This window comes from Pongo abelii, chromosome 12 (genome assembly GCF_028885655.2).
Source record: "Pongo abelii isolate AG06213 chromosome 12, NHGRI_mPonAbe1-v2.0_pri, whole genome shotgun sequence".
Lineage (NCBI taxonomy): Eukaryota > Metazoa > Chordata > Mammalia > Primates > Hominidae > Pongo > Pongo abelii.
This window is the reverse complement of record NC_071997.2, coordinates 78,455,847-78,481,007: the sequence shown is the minus strand read 5'-3', so window position 1 is coordinate 78,481,007 and position 25,161 is coordinate 78,455,847. Positions and strand designations below refer to the sequence as shown.

The 25,161-nt window shown below is 37.1% G+C and overlaps 1 protein-coding gene across 3 annotated transcripts in view; it reads right to left on the bottom strand.

The window, feature by feature from the left end:
* The window catches only part of PSME4 (proteasome activator subunit 4), a 100,733-nt gene that overhangs the window by 60,180 nt on the left and 15,392 nt on the right, over window positions 1-25,161 (bottom strand). For all 3 annotated transcript variants that reach the window (XM_002812036.5, XM_054547572.2, XM_063713444.1), the window contains exons 2-14: window positions 24,513-24,653; window positions 23,794-23,910; window positions 15,198-15,242; window positions 12,610-12,759; window positions 11,979-12,042; window positions 11,296-11,370; window positions 9,794-9,916; window positions 7,877-7,969; window positions 7,043-7,308; window positions 3,339-3,525; window positions 2,627-2,716; window positions 1,197-1,261; window positions 782-932 (exon numbers count right to left, since the gene is read on the bottom strand). In XM_002812036.5, the coding sequence (XP_002812082.1) occupies window positions 782-932; window positions 1,197-1,261; window positions 2,627-2,716; window positions 3,339-3,525; window positions 7,043-7,308; window positions 7,877-7,969; window positions 9,794-9,916; window positions 11,296-11,370; window positions 11,979-12,042; window positions 12,610-12,759; window positions 15,198-15,242; window positions 23,794-23,910; window positions 24,513-24,653 (1,567 nt within the window). The remainder of the gene's footprint in view (window positions 1-781; window positions 933-1,196; window positions 1,262-2,626; window positions 2,717-3,338; window positions 3,526-7,042; window positions 7,309-7,876; window positions 7,970-9,793; window positions 9,917-11,295; window positions 11,371-11,978; window positions 12,043-12,609; window positions 12,760-15,197; window positions 15,243-23,793; window positions 23,911-24,512; window positions 24,654-25,161) is intronic.

Sequence of the window (25,161 nt, the reverse complement as noted above, 5' to 3'; positions counted from 1 at the left end):
TCTCTCCTAATGCTATCCCCACCCCCCCAGTTGTTTCTTGTTGTTCATGGTAGTCATGTTCTATAAATTTGCTGTGACCACTGAACTAGCAAATACCGAACGATTGCTCCCAGGGGAAATACAGGATTATGCTCCTGTGAACCTATGGTGACAACATTTTCATCAACTGATCAATACATAATCCTAAGTGTGTTTCTGTTTACAGACAACTTATTTAATACATATTGTTGATTCACTAACATTTAATCCGCAGTCAACAGCAACATAACTCATGCCTGTTGACGCTTACCTAGCACAGTGTTTTTTCCATTAGGCACAGCACAACTCTCTTATGCTTACGAAGCCTCAACCCCTTTAAACACTTAACTCTTGGGAGCCATTTTTGACATTTTTAAACAGCAGAAACACCAATAAAAAGCACAAAAATGTAAAAAAGTGGCATTAAATAGATCACAAAGGAGACAGTTGTTTAAGTGGAGCTGGATATAAGAAGGCAGAGTGCCTTGTTTGCTCTCAGCTGAGAACACATGGCATATGTGAGATCAAATTTAAGTAACTGAATTTTTGTCAGTCGCAAAAGCTTTGATTCTCAGGTTGCAAATAATTAGAGCAAACAGGTAAATTTGCAAATATGAAATTTGCAAATAACGAGCAACAGTACATTTCTTTAAAACTTTAGTATGAATGTAAATGATAAACTACAAAGTAACTTGAAGTCAATTTTAAAACATCAAATGAAACTTAAAAGCTGGAAGTTTATTTTTTGCAGCAATGTTCTTACCATAAATATTTCTTTGGAACATTGGGTGAGGATTGTACTAAATGTAGAAGACAGACCTAATTCGACCAAACTCTCCAAGTGTGTCATCTTCTCAGTTTCTGTCTCTTCTCTTGTTTGCTCCAATGTGCTACTTTCTATAAGTCCAAAGCATCTAAATAATCCAAACAAAGCATAATTTCAGGAACTAAAATCTGGTTTGACATTTTTGGTGGTGATCAGGTAACTACTTCCTAACTATTCAAGTGATAGCTACTTAATTTCTACGTGGTTCACAAATCGATTATCCTTTTATAACTTCAGGAGTACCAGTAGTAGCTAAATACAGGTTATAATGTAGAAATAAACTAAACTTTCTGGGAAAGAAGAGTCATTTTCTAGAATTTCAGCTAAACGTTGGTGTAGGTTACAAGCTCACCTGTCCATAAACTGTAAGACGAAATCCTCAAATTCAGCTGTGGCTGAACAAAGTTCTCGTTCCACCTATAATATCCCAATATGGAGAAAGATTACATATAGCCTTGGTTTTTTTTTCCTGAACTAACAAAACTCAATTATTGCCTGCCAAATGTATCTACACTAAACCATTATATTGGGTACTATGAGAAACAGCATCATAATAGACTATCAGTTTAGAACAACTTGATCTACTACTTTCTAGGAACCAAAGAAAGAAGCAATTAATGTTATTTTACAAGGCCCAAATACAGAAGTCAAGCAGCTATCTTTATTATAAATTCAGTTTTCAAACAGCTGATATATGCAAAGTCTAGTCTCTCACTACCTGAATGTCCAAAAAAATATAAACAACAACATGCTCGCGACTGGGCACGGTAGCTGGCCAGACACTGTGGCTCATGCCTGTAATCCTAGCACTTTGGGAGGTCGAGGTGAGCGGATCACTTGAGGTCAACAGTTCAAGACCAGTCTGGCCAACATGGCAAAACCCCATTGCTACTAAAAATACACATACACACAATTAGCCAGGCGTGGTGGCACACGCCTGTAATCCTAGCTACCCGGGAGGCTAAGGCACAAGAACCACTTGAATCCAGGAGGCAGAGGCTGCAGTGAGCCAAGATGGCACTACTGCACTCCAGCCTGGGCGACAAGCTTGCAATAAAGAAAATAGTTCTGGGGGCTGGGTACAGTGGCTCACATCTGTAATCTTGTAATCTCAGCATTTGGGAGGTCAAGGCGGGCAGATTACTTGAGGCCAGGAGTTCGAGACCAGCCTGGACAACATGATGAAACCCCGTCTCTACTAAAATTACAAAAAATTAGCTAGGTGTGGTGGTGCACGCCTGTAGTCCTAGCTACTCGGGAGGCTGAGGCAGGAGAATTGCTTGAACCAGGAGGTGGAGGTTGCAGTGAGCCGATATCACATCAGTGCACTCCAGCCTGGGTGACAGAACAAGACTCCATCTCAAAAAAAAAAAAAAAAAGAAAGAAAGAAAGAAGTTTTGAAAGAGCCAGACAGAAATGAATGAAGAAAATCTTTCTTCATTAGATGTCAGTCTGTTGGACAGATTTATTACTAACCTAAGATGATGGGAAAATAAAATATCACCATCTTTTGCTTAACAAAACATTGAAAAGTGACATAAAACTGAAATACACCTCCAGATGTCAGAAGTTTATAGAAACGGACTATTTTTGAGCCACCTCCTGTGGTGGGTGCTCTGTAGACTCTCTTGCCAATGATGTCCTGGCCCTCCATATGCACCATTCTATTCACAAAACAGTAATTTTACTTCCAAAGTCGTTTCTAAACTGTCAAGTGTTACTATGCATATGCAATAACAATTAGAACATCTCAGCCCTTTTATAACCATAAAATACCCTTACTTCTGTGAGGTCATTTCTTTCTTGTAGTACAGATGAACAATCTACTAAAGGCACCAGAGTAGAAAATGTTGCTATGAACTGGAATGTGATCTGTGGAAAGACACAAAGGATTTTCAATATTACACAATTCTAATTCAGAAATACAAGTATACCATGAACTACAATAAATTACCCCAATAAATTGTCTTGATCAAAATCCCACAACAGTTTTTCTGGGTATTCCTCATTTAGAATTGAACACTGTAAGGTTCTTCATACTTAACTAGCTGTCGGCCGAGCACAGTGGCTCACACCTGTAATCCCAGCACTTTGGGAGGCTGAGGCGGGTGGATCACTTGAGGTCAGGAGTTCGAGACCAGCCTGGACAACGTGGTGAAACCCTGTCCCTAATAAAAATACAAAACCTAGCCAGGCGTGGTGGCATATGCCTATAATCCCAGCTACCCAAGAGGCTGAGGCAGGAGAATCGCTGGAACCCAGGAAGCGGATCACAGGCAATGAGCCGAGGTCGCGCCACTGCACTCCAGTCTAGGTGACAGACCAAGACTCTGTCTCAAAATAAATAAATAACTGTTACTTTAATAATTAAGTTATACAACATTTATTTTCATATTTATATTAGCTTATGCACAAACTTCTCCAACCTTTTGTCACTGAGAAGTTACTTTGCCTCCTACCTAAATATGGAGTGTATAATCACCAATATACTCACCATGCATTTACTAAAGTCATTTGGATCCACCCCAGGCAATGCTCTCATCAACAGAGGTAGCATATGTGTAGGACCTTCAGGAAACCATCTGCCTCCTGATACCAAACTGCGGGCTACTCCAATTACACAACTTAAAGTAGCTGTGAGCTGGTGAGGTTCTGTTAATGTCTCTAATGCAGGATACGTTCTACAGTTTGAAAACATAATTTTTAAAGTCTCCATCACAGATATACATAATACCATAATACATTAAATATAATAAACTCATAAACTGCACTTTGACTTAAAGGCTTACAGTCAGGAAAATACTCAGAGTGAAAATCTGCAATCAAAGTTAACAGAATTACAGTAGCCCCGTTATCTGTAGTTTCCATAGTTTCAGTTAACAAAGGTTAACCAAATATTTCAGTGTCCTGAGAACGAGAGACCATATTCACATAACTCCTTTTACATTGAACAATATATTTTTATAATTGTTCTATTTTATGATTGTTGTTAATCTCTTACTGTGCCTAATTTATGAATTAAACTACCACAGGTATGCATGCATGTGAAAAAACACAGTATGCACAGGGTCCAGTACTATCCATGGTTTCAGGTAAGCACTGGGGGTCTTCAAACACATCCCTCACCAATAAGGGGAGACACTACTATACACAAATAAAGGAAAGATACACAGATTATTTATTGCACATGTCCCCAATCCCCTGCTACCTTACCAACTCTTTCCATGCCAATTCCACAATGAAAAAAGAACACAAACTGGTAGAGGCCGGGGTGTGATGGCTCACACCTGTAACACTAGCACTTTGGGAGGCCAAGGCAGGCAGATCACCTAAGGTCAGGAGTTTGAGACCAGCCTGGCCAACATGGTGAAACCCTGTCTCTACTATGAATACAAAAATTAGCAGGGTGTGGTGGTGCATGCCTGTAATCCAAGCTACTCGGGTGGCTGAGGCAGGAGAATCGCTTGAACCTGAGAGGCGGAGGTTCCAGTGAGCCAAGATTATGCAACTGCACTCCAGCCTGGGTGACAGAGCAAGACTCTGTCTCAAAAAAACCCAAAAGAACATCAACTGATAGATACTGCATGATTTCAGCCATCCTAATCTATATTATACTAATCTAGTGGTCAGTCAGTGGAATAACAAGTTACAGATACTCCACTCTTTCTTTCCCCTGACCACCCCCAACCCTGGAGTCAGGGTTTTACTCTGCCCCAGGCTGGAGTGCAGTGGCCTGACCACAGCTCACTGCAGCCTCCACATTGCCCAAATCAGGTAATCCTCCCGCCTTGGCTTCTCAAGTAGCTGGACTACTGGCAAACGTTACCACTCCCGGCTAATTTTTGTATATTTTTTGTAGCGACAGAGTTTTGCCATGTTGCCCAGGCTGGTCTCAAATTCCTGAGCTCAAGCAATCCATCTTCCTAAGACTTCCAAAGTCCTGGGACTACAGGCGTGAGCCAGCCTAGCTGCTTATTTTTTTTTAATGGAGAAAACATACCGAACTCTTTAACAGAAGCTTTCTTGGAGATGTAAAACTAAATGTCTAAAATTTTTTTTCTACATTTTTAGTTTTTAAAAAAGTTTTGCTTTTATTAAAAATAAAATCTTTGGCCAGCCACGGTGACTCACACCTGTAATCCCAGCACTTTGGGAGGCCAAGGCAGGTGGACTTCTTGAGGTCAGGAGTTCAAGATCAGCCTGACCAACATGGTGAAATGCCATCTCTACTAAAAATACAAAAATTGGCTGGGCATGGTAGCAGACACCTGTAATTCAATTCCCAGCTACTTCGGAGGCTGAGACAGGAGAATCGCTTGAACCCGAGAGGTGGGGGTTGCAATGAGCTGAGATCATGTCACTGCACTCCAGCCTGGGCAACAGAGCGAGAGTCTGTCTCTAAATAAATAAATAAATAAATAATAAATTTAGAAAGGTGATGCCACTTCAAAACAGCACAAAATTACAATTGAAAGTCTCAAAAAATGTCACTGTACTGTCAATTTGGTCTATTAAATATTTATCTTGGCCAAGCATTCAATATCACTTAATATGCTGATATTAAATTTGTCCAAAATTTTAGGACTAAAGAAAAATGTGATGGGTCTATTTATTTATAAGCTTTGTTCTTTCTACTAAGAATTTAGCTCACTATTCATAATTAATCAGCTGAAAATAACAAAGCAAAGGGGAACTAAAGAAACATCAAAAACACTCCAAACTTCAAAATGTTAGCTAAGCAAACAGATGAAGTCCCTCCTCTCCAGGGAGCATCAGGGAACCCGCCATTAACAGTTGGCTTCTGCTACTCTGTGGAGGCCAAGAAGCAAAGAATACTGGGGGTTGAAGACAGACAGGAAACTGCCTATCTTCCCCCACTCCATTTCCTAATTAAGTTCTATATGCTGGAAGAGTTTCAATGCCCCAAGATGTATATGTAAAAATAGGAGAAGTTGGGAAAATGAAGTACGGCCTAACTTGAATATTTATGGCAATGAGGGCAGGTAAGGCAGCATCAACAGCTGAAAATTATAGATAATGGAGGCCCATTTTGGTTAAGATCTTGAACATGGTACCCTTCCCCAAGTAAATATGGCCAACACTTATTCTGTCTCAATAGTAAGTCAGAAAATAGGCTATAGTCCGAATTCTACCACTAGGGACCTTGGACAAATTTTTATGGAACTCAATGGCTAGATCCTTCTGGGTTCTAAAAACTAACATTTCTCCTCTATATTTGACAAAAACATTTAGAAAGAGATCATAAAGCTTCAGATAGTAGAAGAATCACAGGTACAACAGAAAGCTTAAGTAATTTGCTCTTGAACAAATTACTTTAAAAATTGCTCTCAAAAAAATTAAGAGTAGGCCAGCCACAGTGGCTCACACCTGCAATCCCAGCACTTTGGGAGGCCAAGGCAAGTGGATCACCTGAGGTCAGGAGTTCGAGACCAGCCTGGCCAACATGGTGAGACGCTGTCTCTACTAAAAATACAAAAATTAGCTGGGTGTGGTGGCGGGTGCCTGTGATCCCAGCTACTCAGGAGGCTGAGGCAGGGGAATCCTTGAACCAGGAAGGTGGAGGTTGCAGTGAGCCAAGATTTGCACTCCAGCCTGGGGGACTAGAGCAAAATTTCATCTCAAAAAAAAAAAGAAAAGTAGCTGTCTCTCTCTTTGTAAGTATACCACGCCTATTCTGTGACAGTGGCTAGGCAAGTAAAGAGTTTTCGTTACCATTTCAACACACAAAACAAAATGAATAAAATAAAATTTACACTGTAAAAACAACACACCTGAACATATATGAAAATAATAAATACAATTTTCTTCTCTACCACTGATTCTAAAAAATAAAAGAAATCCAAAAACCACTTTCACTACCATATTCTCAATCCTTAGTGACATTCAACATTTTGATCTAAAAAAAAAAAGGCCAGATTTTAATTCATAAGCATATAATTTGGTAAGTAAAATGTGTGAATAATCCAAAAGATGTAGGTTACCCATTTCATTTCAATTTTTTTCTCTCCAGTAAACCTTTATCAAGTTACCAATCATTACATTAAAATGTCCTGCTTCTCCTCTAGGAATATAAGCACCGAAAAAGCAAAACAGAAGCCACAGAGGAGAAAAGAGAATCGAGCTGAACAGACCAAAAGAAAAACCTAGCTGTGGCTGAGACTCCCACTAACCACTTACCTTTCAAGTACAGGGGGTATTACCAATTCAGGTCTCATGAGTGCAAGATTCTGCAAAGCCTGGGCTGCTTCTAGACTACCGGTTTTGCTAAACATAGCCAAGAGGACAGGCTGAATAATGCATTGTACAAAGTCTGTAACATCTTGATCAGTAAGCTTGTGGCTATCAGGCACAGGAGTTAACCAAGAAGGCTTCTTGTATCTTTCACGATGCAATCTTCTAACAACACTGTTTGGCAACCGCTGAAGTAGTTTCATTAACTTGTTCTGGGGACACAGAAGCAAAAACTTCTAAGTAGGTTCTACTTTCCCGCATAGATATTCATGGTTGCTCTCTAGCTTCTTGAGAAAATATTTTTAAAATAACAGTTCTTATTATCTTTTTACAAAGAACTGCAAAGCATAACTAGATAGAATTAAAAGCTACCAATTAATTATTCCTAATAATTAATGAAAATGAGTTTCAAATTCCAGTCTAAAAAAATTTCTAGCACATAAATTTTCCATTACATGAAAGCCATTTTAACTGGACAACTTAAAAACAACAAAAACAGATGACAGGACAAAACTGAAAAGATGGTTCTATGCTTCTAAGGCATTTTTGTTACCATTTTTTTGCAAAAATGAACCATGTTGTCAACAGTTACCACATCAATATTATTTATTTAATTTATATGCTCTCCAACACAGTAATTTAATTTAAATATAAGCATTTACAAATAGCTAAAGCTATGAAGGACAGAAAATGTATTACAGGTCACATAATAGGCAATAGTCAAGGATGACCATATCTTTAAAAATTCCAAGCCCTATAATGCAAAATGAAGTTACTCACCAGCCAGCGCCCATTATTTGAAGGATGGTAAAAAGATGTGATGCTGTTAAACAAACCAGCTAAGTGTTTTTGCACTAGCTTACTTGGTCCACCCTGTCCAGATAAAAGAGTAAAAATGTCAGTAACCACATCATACTGTAAAAACAGGTCAACAGGCCTAAGCCTATATGTAAATCACTAATACAGTTTATAGTCAACTTGCTGACAAAAATCAATTCTACGTTTAAATAAGAGTCAAAAACAATTCCCTGATGAACTTCATGCAAACCAACTCAAAATATTCTACTACAAATAAGGGCAGCTTACTTGAACCAACACACAGAAAACTAAAAAAATACCTGCCAACTTAGAATAACAAACAGTGTATTTTACTGTTCTGCAGTAAATAACTTGGATACTAAAATTTATCACTAAGATTATCATCTTAAAATTACCAAGAATGCTAACATCAGGCATCAAAAACCTGATGTAAGGCTGAGGCGGGCAGGTCACTTGAGGTCAGGAGTTCGAGACCAGCCTTGCCAACATGGTGAAACCCTGTCTCTACTAAAAATACAAAAATTAGCTGGGCATGGTGGCGGGCGCCTATAGTCCCAACTACTCGGGAGGCTGTGGCAGGAGAATCACTTGAACCCGGGAGGTGGAGGTTGCAGTGAGCCAAGATCACGCCACTGCACTCCAGCCCGGGCAATAGAGCGAGACTGTCTCAAAAAAAAAAAAAGAAAGTGTTTCCGTGTTGTCCAGGGTGGAGTGCAGTGGCACAAACACGGCTCACTGCAGCCTCAATCTCCTAGGCTCAAGCGATCCTCCCACCTTAGCCTGCTAAGGAGCTAATACCACAGGCACGTGCTATCATGCCCGTGCTTACTTTTACTTTTGTTTTTTTGTACAGGGTATCGCCATGTGGCCCAGGCTGGTCTCAAACTCCTGGCTCATGCTATCCTTCCATCTCGGCTTCCCAAAGTGCTAGGATTACAGACGTGAGCCATGGCACTCAGCCATATTTTCACACTTAACACAAAATGAAGTTGCCAGTGAGAACTGTGTGAGAAAGCAGAGCAAAATTCACTCAAACAATAACTAATACTAATCACTATCCAATTCTGTAGCCCCCAAAAATCCAGTTTCAACTCACTGCATATGTAAGATAGTAAACATCCTTCAGTGTTTGCTCCTACTGATTAAGAAAAATGGGATTTTTCTGTGTAACAATAAAACGGCAAAAACAAGGGGGGCTTAAATTTGTTTTTCTTACAATGAAATTTAAGAAGTAAACTTGTAAATAAAAAAATTGTCTTTTCCATAGAAACAAGCTAATGTGTAAAACAGAATAATTCACGAAGAAATAGCTGCAGAAGCAATATATGAATGATAAACTAGAAAATTATAATAGGAAGTTGTTCTAATATTCTTATTTGAAAGATGACATTGAAATCTAAGCTTGATATGTCTTCACTTTCCTTTAATGATGTCAACAAAGTAATCCTTCACATCTCTCCCTTCACTAAGATTACTTTGTTAGTAAGCTTTATGTTCAATGCAATGTTTTATGTGAACGTTAACAGTGAGTAAGTAATGGAGTCTAAGCACATACAAATCCCGAGTTGTAATCCTACCTTGGGACAGTATTTTGGGCTACAAGTCTGGTTCCCGGACAGTAAAAATGTTAGACATTGTGAATCCCTCAAAACCCTAGATTTTTGACTCTATTTATAATGTCCATTGGTTAGGGAGATTTAGAAATGGTACCACTATATTCTGGATTTGATAAACATGAGCTTGCTACATCAGAAAATATCCAAGAATCAAGTCACCAACCAAGCCACTATTATCAACTTCTGTGATTATCCAGAATTTGTGTAAGGTTAACACAAAATAGGGGTAAACTACAGAAAACAAATATAATGTATTACAAACCATCATGGCGGTGATCCATATTACAGCATGTCCTATATCATAAGCATTTGTTAAAAATCTTGGGACTAACACTTGACTGCTTCCCACTGGGAGGTTCAAGCTTCTCAGAATTCTTGTAAATATCTTTTAAAAGAAAAAATAATTAAGGATATTTACAGGCATCAAAATAATTCTTTAACTTAGTAAGTGCTGTATATTAGTGTTACTGAAGATATTTTCATTTTATCACAGGGGTTTTTAAGTGAAATTACATAGTATTTAGTAACCTGCTTTATTCTTTAAAAATTACATATAAATATCAACAGATGAGGTGTATGACACTCTGAAGTCACAGGCACATGGACATAAAGCAGTTGTGTCCATGTATCCAAAGAACAGACAAATGTGATTATTTATGGCTAAATATAAAAAGACAAAAACATACTGTGGCTAAACATGAAACATTTTGACTCCTTTCTTGTCCCAAATGCACAAATAATTTTTCCTGAGCTCCTATTCCATGTCAAACATGCACAACAGCACCAACCTAAATGCAAGTATCTTCTAGCAGATTGCTTTCCCTTTCAAAATTTTAATGATGATTTGATTTTTCCCTAAGAATTTGTATTTTAATCAATCACTTAACAATTATATTATAATAAAATTAAATTTATATTCCAAATCTATCATTACCAATAGGTAGGGGCCCAAAGGTGGGGAGAAACGATTTCTCTTCCTCAATTAGTTTCTAATGGCCAAACAACAGAGGAAGACACTGCAAGCAAAAGCAAACAGAGCACATGCATTCAGCTGCTCCCCAGCTTTGCTCTAAAGTAAGTGCGTGCATCAGAATCACCAAGATATCCCCCACCAGCCCTACTCAAACTCCACAGGTTATTCTACTGCAGGTGAAATAGTACTGAAGATACACCTGGAACATCTAGCTTTACTTACTCTAGGAAAATATATAATGTGATCTAAAAAGTGGGCAACACTGTAGAGGAGCAACCAAATATGATACACAAAATCCACTGGAAGGTACAAATGTACGATGCTCTCGATAATATACTTAGTACTTTCCAAATTACTTTGACACTCATAGTTCATATCCTGCACAAGAAAACACATTTATGATACCTTAATATGGTCTAATTACCTTTTGAAAAGGTAATTGGACCCAGCCCTGTAAATTATTTATATATGTTTTTACTAATGGTCAAAGAAAATTTTATGTGCCGCTTGGAACTGGCATAGAAAAAACATTTCTCCTTTACGACATAAAATTGTTGTCAGCGCTATTGTATTTACGTTCAAAATGTTCTTTTTTTTTTCCCCAGACGGAGTCTAGCTCTGTCACCCAGGCTGGAGTGCAGTACTGCGATCTTGGCTCACTGCAACCTCAGCCTCCTGGGTTCAAGACATTCTCCTGCCTCAGCCACCCGAGCAGCTGGGATTATAGGCGCCTACCACCCCATGGCCTGGTTTTTTTTTTTGTAATTTTTTTCCCCCAAAATGTTAATTACCTTTGGTACATATGGATCCCAATCTATGTACCCTATATTATCTGTAGCCAATCGAGCAAAGAGATTTACTAGTTGCTGAAAGTAAACAAAAAGGACAAAGTTAATACATTTGTTGTTGTTGTTTAAGTGTCACAGTCACACCCCTCCTCCATTTGTTCTTTTCGGCAATCATTAGTGCAATCTACTTAAATAGATGGTTTATGACTTTGTTTTTTTTTAAAACCTCCAAATTTGATTCATGTTACACATTTAAAATCAGTTGCAGTTAAAATGCTTCTAAAAAGAAAAATGACAAAGCACCATCCACAATGAATATAGAAAAGGAAATTTTAATCCAACAAATATGCTGAAAATATCCACTATATGTCCAGCACCATGATAGTACAGGTACCAAAGAAAACAAAAAACAGGATCTTACATTTCATGCATTTTACAACACATGCTTATACTCCTAAATATGGATAAAACCAAAATAAATGCATACTTTTGTTAGAATACAACAAATAAAATAATATAAAATTGAAAAGAAACTGATCATAACATGGCTAACAGCCAATCCTAAGGAACTTCAAGTTACTTACCAAATGATCTATTAATATTTATCTCCAAATTAAAAAAGTATGGGGGGGGAAAAAAGAAAAAAAAAAACTATAGGGGGAAAAAAGGGAAAATGGGATACTTACCCCCTCCCACTGTGGGAGATTTTGCACCGAAACCCAAAGGCCAATTAATTCATCAAACCAAAGTCTAAAGAAGAAAAATGTTGTTATGAATAGCAAGTGATTTTAAAGTGGTTCAATGCCAGGTATGCTTTGTCTTTTTTATAATCTATTATTCTTACCGATAACTACATAACTAGGAAAAACAATACTGAAGTTATAAACTTAATAAAACAAAGGAGTATTTCTTGTCTGAATATTCCTTTCCTGATTTATTTAAGAAATATGATCTCACAAATTAAACTTCTGCTTCATTACTAAGTACTGTCCATTCTTATTTAACAATTGTTTTCAATTTTCTATTTCCTTTTCCCTGCCCTTCTCCTTTTATCTGTTTTCCTGTTATTACCCCTTCTGACAATTCTTTCTTTCTCTTAATTTCTTAAATTAAAGCCCTCATCTTATTTGGGTGTCATCTCTTTACTTTCACTCTTATAACCGTTTTAGCCTTAACACACTTCAAGTATAATAAACTTGAAGTACAATAATGGCTGAGCTTGCAAAAAGATTTTTCTACTTGTTATTGCTTTACTAGTTTCTATATCTGTATTTCCTGCTATATTTTTAGAATTTGTCAAGATATGCATATACTTACTTAAAACCTTTATGATGAAGTTCTGGAGGAAGGGAGGTAGGAAGAAATATTTCAAAGTAAGTGATGGCCTTTTGCATGGTTACATCAAAGGGGCACATTAAAGGTCGCCATTCTTCTAGCATCTCAGTGGTGGCATCTGCTGGAAAATACCTAATAAAAAAAAGAAGGTTTTCATGTATCTGATTATTGGCTAAAAGCTCTACAACAGCAATATATATAACTGACCAAAAGGCTGGGGGAGGAGGAGAATATATGTCATAGGATGTAACACAGTCTACAAATGTCCAAACTAACACACATTTTCACGATACTAAAATAAATTCCCCAGTTGGGCGCAGTGGTTCATGCCTGTAATTCCAGAACTTTGGGAAGCCAAGGTCAATGGATCACTTGAGCCCAGGAGTTCAAGACTGGCTTGGGCAAAATGGCAAAACCCAGTCTTTACAAAAAATTAGCCAGACATGATGGCGGCGCACACCTGTAGTCCCAGCTACTCAGAAAGCTGGGGTTGGGGGATCATTAGAGCCCAGGAGATGGAGGCTGCAGTGAGCCAAGACTGCGCCACTGCACTCCAGCCTGGGCAACAGAGTGAGACTCCGTCTAAAAAAAAAAAAAAAAAAAAAAAAATTCCCCATCATACTTGGGATAAAGTAAATTCTCCTCTTGTGTAAGGGAATTTTTCTAAACACTATAAAGTTGATAAAACTCAGATAAAATACAAGTCACTCAAGTTACCTACAAAATTAAACAGAGTTTTTGTCTTACTTCCTTTGTGCTATGTAACAGCAATTGAAAAAAAATCTTGTCAAAAAGAATCCAGTCTAAACAGGAAAAGGATTACCAGTAGACGAGAAAGAGAACATCAGCCCAGCAATCTCTAGGCATGTTGAATAAACCATTTACCTTCCTTGGAACACAGCGTCCTCCCCTATATGAGAGGACTAGATGATCTGGTCTATAGGCTGTGATATTCCATAACTGTATGAAATGGGCAGGAGTGTACCTGGAGCAGATTTACAAAATTAAAATCCAAAGTGTGCATATACACACAAAATGAAGGTAAATAAAGAGAATACATGTATAACTGCTAAATACACCTTAACGGGCTTTTTTTTTTTTTTTTAAAGACAGCAGAGTCTCACTATGTTTCCTGGGCTGGACCCAAACTCTTAAACTGAAGTGATCCTCCCACCTCAGCCTCCCAAGTAGCTGGTACTACAGGAAAGCACCACTGCACCCAGCCTTAAGAGGTTTAAAATACAAACAGCATATGAAAAATTCTGATTCTTTCCAAATAAGTTGGGAAACTCTTTCAAACAGACTTACAGGCTTGGCCCACACATCGTATTATTAATCCTATTATATCTTCATATACTTGTGTTAATTAAAATCATACTACAATCTTCTATGTGAAAAATAAAATTATATTTCTAAGAATACTTCTGTTGAGTTCACAAAGCATTTATGTGTCAGGTCCTTGTGTAACAGGTTGGAATTTTAAAAAAACAAAAACAAACTATGCTCCACCTTCAAAGATCTCACATATCAAGGATCAATTCTTCTTCTTAACTTTTCTGAGCCAATTGTTAACCCTGTAATCCAAAATAAAAACTTGGGAGTTCTATGAATTACCTATGAGCAGTAACTATTGAAGTGATAATCAACTTTCCAGTGAGGAAACACAGGCCAAGAGGGTAACTGCCTCACATAAAATGACACTGTTCACTGGTGGCTAATGACTCAGGGTGAACCTTAAGTTGCTTGAGAGACAGATATCTCATATTCCGAAAATACATTTGCCCAACATTGAGTAATACAGAAGGTCAGCAATAAATATCTGATTTATTAAATATGTATTTAAGATGAGTATTACAAGCATATAATACATGGCTTTTCACCAAAAAGGATTCACTGATTCCATATCATCTAAACAGTCTTAGAATAACTTCATAACAACACGAAAAAAGTTCAAGTACATAAAATTGAGCTTTAATTAATTAAAATTAAAGATAACCAAAAAAATTAAAATTAAATTTTATCCACACTTATTTTTAATCATATGAATATAGGATAATTGGCTGGGAGTGGTGGCTCACGCCTATAATCCCAATGCTTTGGGAGGCCAAGGTGGGAGGACTGCTTGAGGCCAGGGGTTCAAGACCAGCCCGGGCAATACAGCAAGGCCCCACTCTCTACAAAAAATATTGAAATAAAAAGAAAAGAATATGAGATATTTAAATATTCTACAGAACACAGTTGAAAAAAGTTATGAACCACCTTCTTGGCATTACTTATATTTTTTATCTGAATTACAAATAACAATACTCTAGGAAATGCTTCCAAATAAAGATGATTTTATGTAAAGTATGGTATTCTTACTTTACAATGGATGACTTTAAAATTTCTAAATTTCTAAATGAAATCTGAGAAGATCAGTTAACGAACTGGAAACGGTATGTTGTGGTCAGTGACTAACATCACAATGTCAGGAACTATTTATACTTTTCATTTCCTCTTCAAACCATACTAAAGATGTGGAAAAGCCCACAGAAACAACAAGAGGCTTTATAAATTGAGAAGCTACTTACGGTCGGCAGCTTTTCACGAGTGTTTTGAGAATATTTTCTACAGAACTGGGGGGGGAAAGCCATTTGATAATTAGATTGGTGTATTTTAAGAACATATCTAATTCAATTAATAAATATCTCTAAGATAACCTCATACATTCAGGTATTATTTGTTTATATGTAATAATTAAGCCTTCCCTTTCATACAGACAGAACTGCAAGGATTAACTACCTAAACTCCTTAATCTACTCTTTCCTTTGCCCTCATTTCGCTGTCTCTGGTATGAACTAAAGGGAAAAAAATGTTACACTGGGAAAAGAACAAATTGTTTTCAGTCTTTACAAGGAAGGCAGCAATGACCACACACCATATTTATCAACATGGTGGCTTAAAACTTCAAATAATTTTTACTAAAATACTTTTACATCAAAACACAAGCAGCAGACAGACCAAAATCTGGGTGTTTCCATCAGAAATTAGCTTTCACAACCAATCGATGAGAGTTCGATAACCCTCCAAGGCACTTTATGGCCAGCAACAATTATCAAAAAGAACAATAGCATCTCTTTGAGCAGATACTTATAAAGTTAGTCGAGTAACATTAAAAATTATAACTTACTTTACAACATGTAGTTGCCTCAAGTGAATACAGGAGACCAACATAAAAATGTGTGTATGAATTTATAATCAACATTTCTTTTTTAATAAAAAGGCCAATGTGTACTGGTTTAAACACATGACCAGAATGGAATATTTAAATATCTACTAGATCATAGTCAAGCGGTCAAATGCAAACAAACAGTATAAACAATGGAGCACTAGATAATTTTGAGCTGGAATTTTAAAATATGTGTGTGACTACTTACAGTATGATATGTACAAGTAAAAATAAAATTCCTCAAATCTTAAAAAAATTTATACATATATATATAAAATACATATTTAAATATATATATATAGGAAAGGAGTAACTTTCAGGCAATGTCTCCACTTGACACTTTCTTATTAAGCTTTTTCAAATTCTTAAGTCCAGAAGTCTATCCAACTTCTCTGAAAGTTTAGGAACTCATCTGCAAAGAAATTCCAAGGAATAACAGAGAGCAAACTCATCAAAAATAATCAACATATTATATAACCAAGAGAGGAAAACTATAATCTCATTACCTGGAGCAGTAGAAATCCTCTTTAATTTCAAAACTACTCAGAGAAAAATTAACTGAAGAGGCAACTAGGTTACAACTCATGAGATGACTTATAAAATAAAAAAGAAACTACATGGCCAAAGGGCCATGAATAAGCACGGTCTCTGATCATGAGAGGGAGGTTCTTCTTTTTCTTATAAAAAGGCTAAGCAATTCAAAAACACAGTTCAGAGAATATCTAAGTTTGCCCAGTAAAAAAAAACAGAGCAAACTTCTATCCAACTACATTTAAAGCTCCCTGAAGACCATGGCTATGATTTTTATTTCTGGGCATTTCCAAAGTGCTTATAAAAAGGCTATCTGCTCATATATATTTATACTTATCTGTCTATTGATTTGTAATAATAAACATTTTATATCAGAGTAACAAAAAGCACAGATCTTAGGTCTTCTTTTAGTAACAAAGTATAGAATTAACAGCTAAGGTTTAAAGAGTCATCTAGTTTTAAACTAAATTGCTCAATTTAAATGCAGATTTTTAAAAGGTAATTCTAAAATTGTAAACTGTTTATCCATGAAAATGAGCATAAGACACATAATTCTATCAGTCCTAATGTTTGTGTTCTCATTAACATTACATTTATTTTATTGGTTCTGCGCTACACAGAAAAGCTGCTGTTTTCACTTAGGACCTCTGCTATACCAACATACTTTCGCATAATGTCATAAATGATTCTAGAAAGCAAGTCATAAAAGGCTGCAAAGCTACATGTTTTCTCCAGTTCCCTTCACGCTTCAGAAGAATAGGAAGTTAATTATAACACTTGATAGAGTCACTTCACTTATTAGAGGATTAGGGTATATGGGAATGCAATTTAGTTACTCTAAATAAAGTCAATTTCAACCCCTTCTTATATATAAGGCCTGTACCATTGGATTTATGATGTTTATCCAGAAAAGGGTACAATCTCTCTAACCTGTGATATCTGTATAGTGACCTTTTGTGATTCTTGTAATCTCTCAAGATGAAGGGAACAATGTTTCTGTTTAAAAATAAAATAAAAGGTTAAGGCTAGATGCTACTAGACTACATTTCACTAATTTTTAGAGGGAGTGAATAATCACTAAATACTTTCCAACTGTTGGAAATGTATAATATTAAAGTGATAACAATTCAAAACACTTTTTTTTTTTTTAAATCAAAAGGGATCTACAGAGTAACTAAGCTTTGGATGGGTTTTCTTATACCCTATTTCCTCTTTAAAAAGATACATTAGGTTGAAAAAGACATGTTAGATTGAAAAAGAAAGCCACAGTAGTGCATATAATGGTTTACAGTTTGGGCTTAGAGTCAGACAGATCTTAATTTAAGCATCAGTTCTGCTACTTCCTAGTTATATTATAGCTGTTTTCTCATCAATATGAGCAAGAATACCTACCTGCCATAAAGCTGTTACAAAAATTAAATGAGATAATGTATAGAAAGCAGGTATATGGCCCAGAATTAAGGAAAATAAATGTTAATTATTATTTCATACTTAGCCATAATAAATTGTATTCTCAATTTCCTTAAGAATTAAAATTTTGTGCTTACTTTGCTCTTACTGCCTCTGAGTAGCTACTAATTTATAATTTAGGAAATCACATCAAAATAGGAAATTCCTCCCCAACTGCCACCCTATTATTAAGGGTAGAAAGTGAGTTCTTCTCCCAGTTCTTAAGCTCTTGTTGCAGCTTCACCCAATGATTCTGTGTGAATTTTCCTCTCTGGACTTCGATTTCCTTATGATGCCATTAACAAAGTAAATGTCAAATATTAGCAGATAAGCCTGAGGAAAACCAATAGTCTTCGCCTCCAGTTACTGAGAGAGTGAACTCATATAAACTTGGAGATATATGCCTCCTGCCTCCTTGGTTCTATCAGGACAATATTCACTTCTAAACCAGGGAAAAGTATAGCAAATGATATCTTCAAGATGAGAGTAAACTAGACTGCTCATAGCCAGAAGTACTTGCAGCTTCACTTGACAGTTCTTGAACTAAAATTTAACTTCAGAATAATATTTGCTTTTTCATAAATGAACTGGTTAACTGTAATGATGGACTATTCTGTATATATCTGCCTTCATCCCTTTATAATTTAATGGTAACTGTTTATACAGTATTTGTTTTTCTTAAACCTGTGCCAAACACTTCATCTAGAAGTCAGTTTTACTTGCCTTCTCTAAACCCAAACAAATCCACCGTAAATTAGTTAGACATTATCCACCTCATATCTAATCTTCAAAACCTAATATTGCTCAGTTAAACTAGTAAGTAGTCATTTTTCATAGCCACTTCACTCAAAATTAGGGCCAAGATAATTTCACCATAAAAAAAGGTATAAATAGGCCAGGCACAGTGGCTCACGCCTGTAATCCCAGCACTTTGGGAGGCCGAGGCGGGTGGATCACTTGAGGTTCAGAGTTCGAGACCAGCCTGGCCAACATGATGAAACCCCATCTCTACTAAAAATACAAAAAATTAGCTGGGTGTGATGGCGCACACCTGTAATCCCAGCTACTCAGGAGACTGAGGCAGGAGAATCGCTTGAACCCGGGAGGCGGAGGTTGCGGTGAGTCCAGATTGTGCCAGTGCACTCCAGCCTGGGCAACAAGAGCAAAAAAAACTCCGTCTCAAAAAAAAAAAAAGTATAAATAATAAGTATAGCATTTTCCTTGCTGATGCACATTAACATTGACTTTTCATTAAAATAACTTTTAAAAAGTATACCTTTATGGTAAGTGTTAGGAAATTATAATAATCCTTACCATTCATGTAAAAACAACATGCATAATTGTTTTAAATGACAATAAGCCTGATCAACTTGAACTTAAACTAAGTATTTTTAAAAATTGCTTTTAAAAGATCAGTTTTTAAAGAAAGAACATTGTAGCACAGAAACAACTTTTGTGAGACACACTATCAAAATCATTAATAAAATCTGGTAAATTTTTTTTTTTGAGATGACAGTCTGGCTCTGTCACCCAGGCTGGAGTGCAGTGGGATGATCTTGGCTCAATGCAGCCTCTGCCTCCTGGGTTTCAGCGATTCTCCTGCCTCAGCCTCCTGGGTAGCTGGGATTACAGGCATGCGCAGTCACACCAGGCTAATTTTTGTGTTTTTAGTGCCCGGCCGAATTTTGTTAAAATTTTAACTTTCCAAATAAAATAATATTTTTAAAATAAATAGGATGTTCTTCAAATACTACATTAAAAATAATTATAAATATCATATTAATAATCATGGTTTACAACCATAAAATCTTTTAAATTTCAACAGGTTTTAGGAGAAATTTTTCTCACCATTTGATTATCGTATTAAATTTTGTAGCTAGAGATCATCCGTGAGCTGCTGGTAGCAATTTAAACTCCTAAGTATGGCCACATGTGCCAAGAAACCCCAAACAGAGGTCTGGAAAATGTCATTTCCATGTGGTGAGTGTGGGGAACTGAGGACAAAGGATTTAACTGTATTTTAAAGAGCACCAATTCAAATAGCTCTTTAATAAATCAATAGAGAAACAAATGCCATAAACAAATACCAGAAAAAGAAAATATCAAATTGGTTCTCCAGAGGCAGATTAATATGAAAAAAATGAAAATATAATACTAAATCATACCCTTAGAATAATACATTTAAAAGAGAATAGATACTTTTAAAAATAAATTTTAAAAAGTAGTAAACAAGTTATGTAGGCCCAAGCTACTCATGATGCAAATATGAAAACCTTTACTACCACCCACAAAAACCAAATTAGTGGTAATACTAAATAAACAAATTTATACACATAGCAATTGAAATATGAATTGTTTGTGCCCATTTGTAAAAGCATATCTATGCATAATTCTCCCGCATTTTGTTAGTAGCAACACCATTAGTGTATTGCCTATACTATAACTTGCAATATGCTACTCAAAGTAATGTATGGGACACTGTTTTATAAAATAAAACCATGTCCGTAAGATTCAAAAGCTTCATTTATAAAGTAAATAATAATTCTTATATCGCTAACAATTAGTTCACACTCAGCTCCTTTCCAATTTTACTTCTTCTATTGAATAAAAAACACTACCAATTGTTTCTCCAGTAGAAAGTAGACTGAGATGAGGATAGAGAGACTAAAAAGGGTCTTTTGCCCTAGAGGCAAAAAGACAGACAGAAAGCTAGAAGGAGGAAGGAAGAGAAGAAAAGAGGGAAACAAGGATAGGAAAGGGGATGGAGAGAGGATGGGAAAGGTAAAGAGGAAGGGAAGAGAGGAAACTTGATAATCTTTGCTTCAAACAATAGACTAGCTTTTAAAATCATGTTGAAATACATGCCACTCTAAGCAGTGATTTCAATAAGGACAAAAACACAAGGCACATGAGTTTAAAATTTGAAAGACAGTTAAATTAAGCAATCTTTCACTTTTGATTATAAAAATAGCATTCTAAAAATAGTATGAACACATGTAGTCAGCTGATAAAACTGTTTCAAAATGTGGCAGAATATATCTAAGATGAAAAAACTCAAAATTGTCACAGTGTAGGTAATGAGTATCGGTAGGTTATATGATTTATAAATTTTATTTTAGAATAATTACAACCACAAAATGAAATGCTGAGTTTGTTAAGAGTTGAGAGTCAGTGCTGTGTTTGAGTCACAACATCTCTTCAAAAGATCAAGAACAGCCATGGTAAAACTTTTAAGGACAAGGATGATGTGACACTTTAGGAAGAGACATGGTAAACATAATCAATAAGCACTGACTGACCAATACTAATAGAAAATTTCCAGACAAACAGCTCTTATAACTGAAGAGGAAAGCCATAGATATTTATTAATGACCACACAGGACTTTAAAAGCAGCGTGTGCCTTTGCAAAGGTAGACCCTTAAGGCAGGAAAGTAGGACGCTTGGTTATGAAGCAGCAAGTAAGAAGGCATATTGAAGAACAGGGTATCACTGAAGAAACTGCCTTACCTCCTCCTTTCATTTACAAAATACTTTCAGAAGCAGCCAAAATTATCAGCAAGAAAAATCTCAGAAGGATAACTGATCTGAACACAGTTCAAAGGTCCCTGAGATCTATGAAATGGTGAAGCATGTCTATGGCCATACCACCCTGAATATGCCCAATCTCATCTGAAATGGTGAAGCCAGTAAGAAATTCCCTGACCTCTTATTTAAAGAAGACTCAGTCAAACCAGCATAGGTCATGGTCCCTGTGGCAAAAATAACACCCAAAAGGAATATTTACAAACAAAGCTTTTGTATTCCATTTTGAGTTTTCTTAACAAATACTGGGGCCGGGTGTAGTGGCTCATACCTGTAATCCCAGCACTTTGAGAGGCCAAGGCGGGAGGATCACTTGAGCCCAGGAATTCAAGACCAGGTTGGGCAACAAAGTGAGACCCTGTCTCTAGAAATAAAAAATTTTAAAAATTAGCCGGGCATGGTGGCACATGCCTGTGGTCCCAGCTTCTCAGGAGGCTGAGGCGGGAAGACTGCTTGAGCCCAGGAGGTCAAGACTGTGGTGATGCAAGATCTTGCCACTGCACTCCAGCCTAGGCAACAGAGCAACCCTGAAAAAGGAAGGAAGGAAGGAAGGAATGGAGAGAGGAAGGGAGGGAGGGAGGGAGAAAAACCTAACAAATATTGGTAAAAGCATATTTGCACAATGCACTATTCTATTTCATGATAAAATTTGCTATTTTTATGGTTGAGATGTTTCCTTGTTTTAACACATGAAACTTTCATGAAATAAATGACTTCTAACCACCTTACTTGTCCAAAACTGTCCAAAAACCAATTAGGACCTAAGCTGAAGATCATGTTTTACCTCTTCCACTTACACTATTTCACATTTGCCATCTGCACTCATTTTCAAAAAATTCTATGGTAAGGGACAAAGACTGTTGACCTAAGTAAAGGCTGAGGGTTAATCATAGATTAAATGAATTTAACAAGACATAATGAAATAATGTAGACATGCCTAAGACTGAGAGAGAAAACCACAGAAGTCTTTAAAGACTTAATTTATAAAAAAGAAAAAGGAAATTAATACAGGCATAGAGAATGGTGCTCTTCAAGAAATGAGTACATAGGCTGGGTGTGGTGGCTCATACCTGTAACCCCAGCACTTTGGGAGGCTGAGGCAGGGGGATCATGAGGTCAAGAGATAGAGACCATCTTGGCTAACATGGTGAAACACCGTCTCTACTAAAAACACAAAAAAATTAGCCAGGCGTGGTGGTGGGCACCTGTAGTCCCAGCTACTTGGGAGGCTGAGGCAGGAGAATGGCGCGAACCTGGGAGGCGGAGCTTGCAGTGAGCCGAGATCATGCCACTGCACTCCAGCCTGGGCAACAGAGCGAGACTCCATAAGCATATGACAAATGACTCTAGACAATGAGAGCAAACAGCTAGCTATTAAAAACTGAAGAGGCGGCTGGGTGCGGTGGCTCACGCCTGTAATCCCAGCACTTTGGGAGGCCAAGGTGGGCAGATCACGAGGTCAGGAGATCGAGACCATCCTGGCTAACATGGTGAAACCCCATCTCTACTAAAAACAAAAAATTAGCCGGGCATGGTGGCAGGCGCCTGTAGTCCCAGCTACTTGGGTGGCTGAGGCAGGAGAATGGCATGAACCCAGGAGGTGGAGCTTGCAGTGAGCTATCGCACCACTGCACTCCACCCTGGGCGACAGAGGGAGACTCCATCTCAAAACAAAACAAACAAACAAAAACACTGAAGAGGCCGGGCGTGGTGGCTCATGCCTATAATCCCAGGACTTTGGGAGGCCAAGGCAGGCAGATCACCTAAGGTCAGGAGTTCGAGACCAGCCTGGCCAACATGGCGACTAAACCCCATCTCTACTAAAAATACAAACATTAGCTGGGTGTGGTGGTGCATGCCTGTAATCCCAGCTGCTCGGGAGGCTGAGGCACAAGAATCACTTGAACCCGGGAAGTGGAGGTTGCAGTGAGCTGAGATCGCACCACTGCACTCCAGCCTGAGCGACAGAGTGAAACACCGTCTCAGAAAAAAAAAAAAAAGAATGATAAGCCAAACATGCTAAAACTGAGAAAATTTAAAGCTAGACCACAACTGGACAGAAATGATACCTGTCAGTCTAGTATGAAATCACTATTAACCAAAAAAGGGCAGATGATATTTTATTATATAAACTCAGAATAAAACATAAAACCAAAAATTAGGTCTCAAAGAGGCAGGATGTAGGTGCAAGAAGTCAATGATCTGCAAGAGAGATGCAGCCTCAGATACAGTTTATAGAGGGCAATGAATTGTTTCAGGAGTCAAATTACACAGAAATAGGCACATTAAAATATCTGCTTGTTTCTTTCAAACAACCCAATATTTTTCAATCATGATCACCCCCCTAAAAAACCCCAAGTACTCCCAAATAAGTGCTTTAAATGGAAACACTTACTTAGGAAACCAATTTAATCCTAGGTGCTCTGTCTTGGAATACAATATTCTTTCTACCATGTCATAAAGTGGTCTCCAGGGTAACTCCAAATCATCTCTTGAAAGAAGTTCCTTTTTCCTAAAAAGTAAAATAAAATAAATACCTATGTACGCATATGTGCACAGATGTGTGTATACCACAAATACTACACAGGGACAGTTAAACATTGCTGCTCATCACAGTGGGTTTTGCTTTTCCCCACCCACGGCCACTCACTAGCAGAACATAGTATTAAGAAGAATAATGCACCCGATTCTTGCTGCTGCTCAAACCTCAAAGAGCACCAGATAAAAGAGGGCATTTAAATGTGTGTCACCATTATTGTAGATGAATTTCATGTTTTCCCACACTATGGAATATTTAATGTTTCCAGCATTGAGTTGGATGCTTCAGGGTAAGCAAAAGAATCTATGATCTTTGTCTTGTCTTCTCAAGGGACTTAACCTATAAAAGGGGAAGTTTAATGGGTGCTAGAGAAGAGACCATGTCATGGAAGAGATGGAATTTTAACTAAAAGGTTAATTAACACATTTGATGAAAATTAAGATAATTTTTTTGCAATCATTTTCCAAATTGGCAATTTGAAACTCGGTCTTCTTACCAAAAGCACTTAGTCCTCATTCCCTAAAACCCTGAAGAAACAAACAAACCTTAACAGAAACCTCTGGAAATAGACTTACTTTAACAAGTTGATCAAAAGGCGGGCAAATCCCTGCATCATGCTGATTTCCAGTTTTGGAATTGATACCAGCTCATACAATAACTTAATAAAAAGAACATGATCTTCCTTGCTAAATTTTCTCCCATAAAGTCGAATATATCTGCAAGAGAAAAATAGATATACCCTTTAAAAATAGGTATGACGTTCAATGCCCTATTATGGATAATGCCCATGTTCAATGCAGCATTATCCATAGAAGCCAAGACGTAGATGCAACCTGAATGGCCACAGAAGGAAGAATGGATAAGGAAAATGTGGCATATACAACACAATGGATTACTGTCTTTTTTTTTTTAACATTTCATGGAAAACTTTTTATTGGTTTTCTGGATAGAAAACAGGAATTTATTTGCCAGGAAGAATGATCCCATCATACTTCAGCTAGAACCAGTGGATGAGGATAATTCAGTCTTAAAAAAGAAGGAAATCCAGTCATAAGCTACAGCATGTATGAACCTTAAGTGAAATAAGCCAGTCACAAAAGACAAATACTGTGTAGGTATCTAAAGTAATCAAATTCATAGAAACAGAAAGTAGAATACTTGCTGCCAGGGGTTGGGAGGAGCGGGAAATGGAGAGCTGTTATTCAATGGGTATAGTTTCAGTCA